Here is a 9,137-nt window from a genome sequence, read left to right as displayed (position 1 = left end):
TAAGGATCCAATTCATGTTGACGACTTTACCCTCACTAAAGCTGGCAAATGACGATTTAACCTCATATAAACGCGCCTCGTTAATATGGCATATTAACGAGTATTTTCTCATTACCATATTACATGTCATTCTAATAAAATTAAATGTTAATAAAGAATTTTATCATGGAAATAATGCAATAATACCTGGCATCGCTCGGGCCTAAAATTTAGTTATTAATATAACACTTGAAATAATTATAGATCGATGTAGCAACAAAAATTAAAAATGTTATTATATGTAATCACTCTTATTGATTTAATTATACAATATAATCTTCGTAAATAAAATTTGGCACATACATGATTATTCGAGTATTATATTTTTGATACATCAACTCTTTGTTTAAAGAGGCCGAGAAGTGCATGTTACTAGATTGTTTAGGAAAATGAACTAATAACATGTTGAAGGCCTTGCAAATCTGACAAAGGTACGAACTAGAACAAATATTTAACAATTGATGGAATGTGAATATTGATGAAGTAGTCTTTCCAATTGATGCACAACGGATCGAAGTTAAACACATCTTCATCCAAACCATTTTCACGGGCAGTTTTGATCAAATTTTCGGTATTTGTATCGACAAATCTATAACGAGAAAACCATTCATTAGCAAGGATACAATTATTGTTACTACGCAAAAGAATTGAATAGAGTTTAAGATAGAAGTCATGTAATTATGCAGCTCAAAAGTTGAACTTACATGCCCTTAAAGAACAAGTAGGGTTTGTACAAGTCGGCCAATTTCATAGCTATTTTCAGCTTTTTGTCGAAATTAAACAAGGTACGTTGCAAGTCACTACGACCCATTCTTGTAGCAAATAATAGGATCTGAAAACAAATTGAGTAATTAGATAAAATCGGAATAATTAATTTAAAGGATAAGCAACAACATTATTGTTGAATTGTAAAACAAAATTAAACTTACAATTTGAACAAAAAATTGCCATACGAAGAGAATGATTTCGAATATCTTTATGTTGTTCAACACAAGACCTTTCCCAACTATGACGGGTTTACCTTCACGATTGCTCCATGGATTTTTAGTGAAGTAACGATAGTGAATGTCATGCAACTCTTTAAAAGTTACTGGATTTCTGTATGAGCTTCCGACTTGATATATCGTTATACAAGGTTTACGTACATGGGTTTTCATTGCCACGATTATCGAATTCACAAACATATCCGCAGGTATCTGCATAGTTATTGGCAAACATAATCAAACTTATTGCCAAAATTTGCATAAATAATCAAATAAATTGAATTATCGGTTTTATATAGCTAATAAGGTATTATGGTCGGAAGTTGAAAAGTCAAATAGAGAAACTAATTTGAGACAGATACTTATAATAAATAAAAAGGGTAAGGGAGGACTAACCAAGTCTAAGACGTTGTTCCTATCCACAGGGAATATACTTAGGATACCTTTTCCATAGGTCATGGCCACACTATCAATAGTCCTGCAATCAAATAAGTAGAAACGGAAAATTTAATACTTCGTATTATTCTGTACCAATAAGGTCAATAGTTAGTAATAGAGCTATTGTATTAGAGAGTTAATTTTTAAAATCCAACATAGTTAGGGAAACCTAGCATACTATGTCGATGTAGTATATATTAAGTCGATTTATTCACCCTTTACCCGAATCACGCAAAGTTAACTTTACAAATCACGTAGAGTTATTTGAGCCGGTGTGACTAACTAGCTAGTTGTATGAATACATCGGTAGTATATAGATCATGAACACGATTTAGTATTTTTAAGAATTTCGTATTAAACATGATATTAATAACAAAAATATGTACCTGCAACCTTCAACCCAACCAGGGAAGGGTTCTTTCATTGTGCTACATACGATGGTAGGCCTCATGATAACCACTGGTAAATTGCCTCGAAACTGCCCTACAAGCATCTCTCCCATTGCCTTTGTAAAAACGTAAGTATTTGGCCATCCGTAATGTTTTGCCCTAATTTATGTAGTAAATAAGAACACTGATATTAGATCATTTGAAGTGTCAATGAACCTACAGATTTTTTAATATAACCTTTGGTTGATTATACAAAAAATGTGGCATTAATTTCAAAATTAAAGAGGACAAAATGGCTCTAACCATTAATAAAACGACTAAGCTAATGTGTATGTGGTCCTATAAGATTTTGATATATTTGACTAATAAGAGCATTGAACTTGAGGTATTTTCACTTCAACTTATTTAAGTACATACTCCGTATATAATTATGGACTTGACAATTTCGAAAATGATCACATCATATCATATTTGAATAATAGTTAGACCAAATATTTTTAATTATTTGTGTTTGTTTATTACTAAATATCTTCAGTATACATAAAAAATTATGAAAAATTACACGTTAATACACATATAAGGAAATCTTATTACTCGATTATTCTTTTTCCCCTAAAGAATTAATGCATATATAATAAGGTCTAAGTCTAGTCAAATCAGAAAATCAATTTAGATTAGAAAAGTTTAAATTACATCCAAGCATAGCATTAGATTGGTGGAGGAAAATTGAGAACTTCTCTTTCAAAATTTCTCAATAGAGACTTAGGTTTCAAACCCGTGATCTCAAGGTTAAACTCAATTTGTTTAGATACAGATTAAGCTTAATTGGGACGTACGATACATAATTAAAAATACTTTTGCTAGCCATATATCAAATTAAATTGTCTATACTTGTAAAATTCATACCTTTGATTCCCCAAGTTTTTCATCATTAATCTGATTTCTTTTTCGGGAAGATCTTTGGCTTTAAGATTACTTAACGTTTGTTCAGCAAGCTTCTTCTCAGAGTCAATATCCAACCCATTTACACCATTTAGTGTCTCACCCATGTCATACGAACTTTCAGATATTAATCCTTTTTTCTCTCCACACACGTACGCTGAAACACGAAATTAAATTTTGTTAGTTTTTAAGAAAAATTACCTTATATACATTAAAATTTGTGAAAAACTACCTTATAAAAAATTGTTGTAAGAAACTACCTTATAAAAACTAAATGTTGTAAGTTGCTACCATGTTCTTAATTTAATAATAAAAGAGAAGGGGAATTGAGGGTTATAAGGGGGTTATGGAAATATTGGGTGGAAAAAGTAGAATAAATGATTGAAAATGGGTCATTAAACGTCTCTTATTTAATGCAATAATTCGGCAAAAGGTAGCATTTTACAACATTAATTATTTTATAAGGTAGTTTCTTACAACATCTATTGTTTAATAGGTAGTTTCTTACAACATTTTTTTTATAAGGTAGTTTTTCACAAAAATTGACTTGTATATAAGGTAGTTATTTACAAAAAGTCCAATCATCCAAAAATCATCTAATAAAACCTTTGAATTCGCATCACGTACCAGTTGAGACATGGATGAGTAGTTGTATATTAGCACAACTCTTTGCAAATTTAACAACGTTCTTTGCTCCAAGGGTGTTCACGCCCAGTGCAACGTCATACCTAATCTCATTGAATTCAATTCACACGTAACTAACTATACTTCCTTCGTTTCAGAATAATCTATTGCTGTATATGTATATAAATGATAGATAACATGCATGAATCATAAACTTGAAATCTAATATAGATCCGTTAATTTAATTAATTTAATGTATACCTTTCGTCAAATTTTGTAGTTGCTGCAACATTAATAACTATATCTATACTCTCGTACATAGCTTTCGTTTGATCAGCAGTAAGTCCCAAGTTCTCGTACGAAGTATCACCAGCAACAACACAAATTTTCTCGGACATGAAAGCCTCAAATTGTGTTCCCAATTTTTCTCTTAAAACTTTGAACAGCTCCATGCCTAACACCTACGTCCAAGACATAAAATTATACGACATATGATATATATGTTACACCTCCAATGTAATAATAATAATAATAATAATAATAATAATAATAATAATAATAATAATAATAATAATAATAATAATAATAATAATGAAATTTTGAATTTTAACACCACAAAAAAACACAAAAATGGTTTTAACACTACAAAAAAAAAAAAAAAAAAAAAAAAAAAAAATAAAACTTTTATTTTAACACTATCTAAAGCTTAAAAATTTTGATTTTACCATCACATAACAGTTGCTGTCCAAATTTCTGTTAAGCGGGGTCCATTGTGTCTCCGGGAAAGCGCCTAAAACTAACCCAACCATCCCAACCCCACCGCCAGCGGCCCACCATCACCACATCCTCACCCTAACCCTCCCGTTTCCAGCCCCAGCCACCGGGAAAGCGCCGCCCTCCCTTTCCCCCTCCCCAAAATTGACCGTTAGTCCCCAACGGCTCCAAAAAACGGCCATTTGTTTTTCAAAAAATCGAAAAACGAACGGCCACAACCGCTACCTACGATCGGAATCGACCGTTTAATGGTCGAAATCAACCATTTCGGCCCTAAATTGACCGATTTCGACCACTTGCGGCCGTTTTCGATGGCCGTTTTTATGGGGTCTTAAAAAGGACGGCCCATTTTGGTGGGCGTTGGGGAGGGCTGCCGGTTATTAGGAGGGGCCGGGAAAGGGAGGTAGGGGATTTTCTGGTGGCTGGGGCTGGGAACGGGGCTGTCAAGGGCAGGAAGTGGTGGCGGCGCTGCCGGCGGTAGGGATGACAGTGGGGGTGGGGTGGCTGGAGTAGTTTTAGGGTTTTTGTTTTTTTGTTTTTTATATTTTTTTTATTGTTTTGGACCAATAATATGCCGATACTTGGTATTATAGATCCCACTAACGGATTTCATCCCTAAATCAGTTAAGTGGTGTAAAAGCCCATTTTTTAAAATTATTGTGGTGTTAAAATAATTTTTTTTTTATTGTTTTTTTTTTTTGTGTTATAAACCATTTATGTGTTTTTTTAGCGTTAAAATTCAAAATTTCCTAATAATAATAATAATAATATTCATATAGCAGTCGTTTGGTAAATTTCATATATAACTTTGTGGTCGGCGGTATACCTCATGTTGAAGCCGAACATTGGCTGCCTGAGCATCTCTAGCCCTTACAAGAAGGTACAACCTTTTCACCTCTGGTTGAACCCTAAGTATCTTCTCCACAAGTACTGCAATTCATAGTACGTATGAAATGTACACGTTAAAAAATAACCTTAGGAAATCTGTAAACTAGCATGCACATAATAACACCATGTTTATGTACGTAATAGTAATCAATTAAAGGAAAGAGAGAAAGTACTCTTAGCAATGAAGCCCGTTGCACCGGTAACTAAGATGGTTTTGTTGCTTAAAAACTTGGTTATGCTTCCAAAATCCATGATCAAACTCACCTAAATGTAGCTAAGTTTGATTTCCTTGTAGATTGGATTTGCTTATAATTTGATGAAATAAGCTCACTTGGCTTAACATATTTATAGGATCAGAACGAAGGCCAAGCAAGTAGCTAATGTCTACATACAACCTGTCTGAAATTGTTGACCAATCAACTATTTAGGGAAGTTTTAATTATTTATTTATTTATTTATTTTTAGTATTTAGTACACATTTTGCTAGTCATCTTCTTACCTCAAATGTCCTTATCAATTAGGGTAAAGCATGTTATCATCATGGAATTATTACACACAACTGTAATTTGAATAAAAGGAAATGCAAGTAGCAAAATTTAATTTGTACAAAACACGTTATTTACTCAATCACTTAAAAAGCCAACCTTGCAACCTTGCAAAGGTTCATGATTTTATATGTAATTTGATATGACTAAACATGTCGTCTGCTGATATTTGAAACCACACGACAGTAACATCTATCGGTCATTGTTTTGTTTTCTTTTATGTTTTTCTTCATTAAATCAAATGAACCAATTCTCTTAATTTAGTTACCCTATAATTTATGTACTCAGTCAAAAGAGTAAAACATGCACTACAACTTGGGACCGAAAGTGGTATGAAAAGATCGAAGTTGAATTTTTGACGAAAAAAATTTGAAAATTAAAATTCAAAGAAAATATAAACCAATACGCATTAATTAGGCAGCAGAAGAAACAAAATTATCATGCAAGAGATATTTTTTTATAAAACATTTTGGACTGTCAATCAACCAAAACATATTTACCTAAGTTTGTACAACATAATTTAACAGTCTCTATTAATAGCTTATCTACCAGCTGCCTCTCAATAAATATTGAACATGAATTTTCTGTTTCAAAACAGATGAATGGTACTAGTAACAGTTATAAAGTTTTGTTTTTTTTTTTTTTGAAAAAAAAAGGTTTTCCAAAAAAAAAAGTAACAGTTATCAACCGTCTATTTCACTATTTCATCCGAAAATAAAATAAGACAAAATAATATATTAAAACACTTATATAGTTAGATTGTCTTATATGTAGTACAAATTAAACATTAGGTTTTTATTTATTTTTTTTAATGTTAGAATTCTAATTAAGCTTTGTTCATTTCACATGATAATATAGATTTGATTTTTATTATTTTTGCTAAATTGCAATTGGGTTTTACCAAATATAAATTATTTTTGCTGAACGTATTTAATTTTATTGATTAAAAATTATTTTTACTAATCTATAATATTATTAAAATACAATGGGACAACATGCAATCGCCATGTGTCACAATTCCTTGATGTGATTTGGCGTCAAGTCGTCGCTATGTGTCACCCTTACGTATCACCCTATGTGTCATCACTCTAAAACTCTTCATATGTGTAACCTTCATACCTATCCCCAGAATAATATAACCTATAAGTAATTGCACAATAAATTACAATTTAATTTATAATCCAAATTAATCACATACTAATGGTTGTTGATTCCTTGGATGCTAATTTTCTAGATTCAATCTCAGTTTAGCAATTAGACAATAACATTTACAAGTATATTACTGTATCCCTCTTTCTATTCCCATGTAATTTTTTCCATTTTTAAATTTTAATTTTAAACTTAACGCAATGTTTTCAAAATGTTATTTAAATTTAAGGTAATTTTTCATTTTGTTTTTAAACAAATTTTGGGACATCGTCCGAGCCACAAACTAGTTTGTTATTATATTTGTTTGTTGTATGTTGTTATTGCATTTTACTCATTAAAACTTATTGTAGACACCGAAATTTTGTTAATATATAGGTGTCAAATATATATAAATAAGGAGATTATATATATAAAAGATATTATATCTTTTGAATCTCGTAGAATATCTTATAACTATAAATATCTTGTTTACAATGATACTATACAACTCTTTATAAAAAAAGGTCGTTCCTAAGGTTTAATTTGGCTCAGATCGAATAAGTCTCAAAGACCACATCTCATCTCTATTACCAAACATTGTAGGTACATAGTATGAATTAAGTTCCACCGAGCGTCCTAAATTTGTAAACACAAATTTAAAAATTCAAAGTACCTAATTGAATTAAACAAAATGTTAGTTTTAATAGTTTGATAATTTGGGTACAATCTCTAAAACATCCTCTGATTCAATCTCTAATTTGACTTGATTTGTTCACGAATTTAACTTGATTCTTGATTGAGGGCCGCCAAGGTTTGATTTTGATCACAGACGTTGATGTAGGGCTTTAACTTGTTTCGCGAATTAACTAAACTTCTTGATTGAAGGTCGAAGAGGCTTGATTTTGATTAAAGATATTTGATGTAGAGGTATGAACTTATGGTATGCTTGATGTTTCGAAGTTCTTCTTTTCTCCCTCGTTAAGGATCGTTTAGGCTTGATCTTATCCAAGGGTTGTTCTTCTTTCTCCGAATTGAGGGTCGTCGAGGCTTGATCTCGTCTACGAATGGCTTTCTATGTTAGAACGACACGTAGGGATGGCAGTGGGTCCAAGACCCTACCTAGACCCTGTCGGACCCTACCCTAAAATACGGGCATGAGTCTTATTTTTTTAGACCCTATGGGTATGGGTAAGGTATGGGTCTAGGTGGTATTGGGTAGGGTAAGGGTCCAGGTATAATGCTTTCAGATCCAAACCCAGACCCTGCCTAGACCCTACCCACGGACCCAACACTATATATATATATATATATATATATATATATATATATATATATATATATATATATATATATATGTTAATTTGTGACTTGAAATCTAGTGTAATGGCAAAGGGTCAACTTCAAATGCACATATCTCTTAATCCATAGGTGATCTTGATGTGATTCAAGTTGTTGGTGATAGCTTATTTCAAGAGTTTTCCAACGATAGGTAATATGCCTAATTATGATGAAAAACGAGAAAATTATGACCGTTTTATGAAGGACTGTCAAAGTTAGGGAAGGGACACGAATGTGCCCTACATAGCACGCCCATGCCAATTCGAGTGAGACGTTTTTACTTCCTATTTTTGGGTACGCTTATGACGGCTACAAATGATATTCCCTGGGGAATAATTTAGGGTTTCTTTTAGGGATTGCTTGTGTTAGATAAGGAACTATTGGGTGGACAATTAAAAGTGTTAAATATTGATTAATTAGCCTAGCCAATTCAAGTCGTTATGTAACTCCACTTGAGATATTTATGTGAGATGGAGAGTTTTGTATCTCCTTTGTTATCTCTCTGGTTTATCCTCTATGAAAGCTAAACACTATCCCTTACTTTGTGAACGTAGGTCATATTGACCGAACCACATATATATGTGTGTTCATCTTATCTATTTTTTACATTACTTTTCAAATTTACGTTTTATATATTGTTGTCTATGTTCCGCGCATATCAAACACATAACCTAAATCAATTGACCCTTGTCTATTTCCTAACAAATTGGTATCAAGAGGTTGGTTATAGAAATTTTATGTTTTATGGAGTGTTTGATATTTTGTTTGATAACAAAATTCCAATTTTTTTTTGAGAAATTTTTTGGTTTGTGGATGTTTTGACTTTTGGTGTTTGAAGATGATATTATTCCAGATTTTGAAGGGGTTAGTTTGGGAGACTATGGTGACGGATTTTTTATATGATCTTTGTGATCTTGAAGGTAATTCGTTTATGTCTCGTTTGCTTTATGGTTATTAAAGACTTTATGATTGGCCATGGTTTCAAATTCTCAATGATTTTTTTTGTTGAATTTTTTGAAGATGTTGGTGAATTTGGGAAACCATATTTA

General features: G+C 31.9%; 1 protein-coding gene across 1 annotated transcript; it reads right to left on the bottom strand.

The window, feature by feature from the left end:
• Window positions 1-250: 250 nt before the first annotated feature.
• Window positions 251-5,414, bottom strand: LOC110696624 (fatty acyl-CoA reductase 3-like). Its single transcript, XM_021873965.1, has 10 exons — window positions 5,251-5,414; window positions 5,016-5,119; window positions 3,677-3,876; window positions 3,419-3,519; window positions 2,756-2,948; window positions 1,847-2,008; window positions 1,419-1,500; window positions 969-1,235; window positions 744-871; window positions 251-628 (listed from the first exon to the last, which is right to left on the bottom strand). The coding sequence occupies exons 1-10, from the start codon at window positions 5,327-5,329 to the stop codon at window positions 478-480; spliced, it is 1,467 nt and encodes a 488-aa protein (XP_021729657.1). The 5' UTR covers window positions 5,330-5,414; the 3' UTR covers window positions 251-477.
• Window positions 5,415-9,137: the final 3,723 nt, after the last annotated feature.

This window comes from Chenopodium quinoa, unplaced genomic scaffold, assembly GCF_001683475.1.
Source record: "Chenopodium quinoa cultivar QQ74 unplaced genomic scaffold, ASM168347v1, whole genome shotgun sequence".
NCBI classification, from domain to species: domain Eukaryota; kingdom Viridiplantae; phylum Streptophyta; class Magnoliopsida; order Caryophyllales; family Amaranthaceae; genus Chenopodium; species Chenopodium quinoa.
The sequence above is the reverse complement of the archived record's forward strand: the minus strand, read 5'-3'. Positions and strand labels throughout refer to the sequence as shown.

Coding starts and splice junctions, on each gene's coding strand:
- LOC110696624 (XM_021873965.1), bottom strand. CDS start 5,329: ATGGATTTTGGAAGCATAACCAAGTTTTTAAGCAACAAAACCATCTTA. Junction 1,236..1,418: donor GGAACAACGTCTTAGACTTG/GTTAGTCCTCCC, acceptor ATAACTATGCAG/ATACCTGCGGATATGTTTGT. Junction 872..968: donor GGCAATTTTTTGTTCAAATT/GTAAGTTTAATT, acceptor ATTTGTTTTCAG/ATCCTATTATTTGCTACAAG.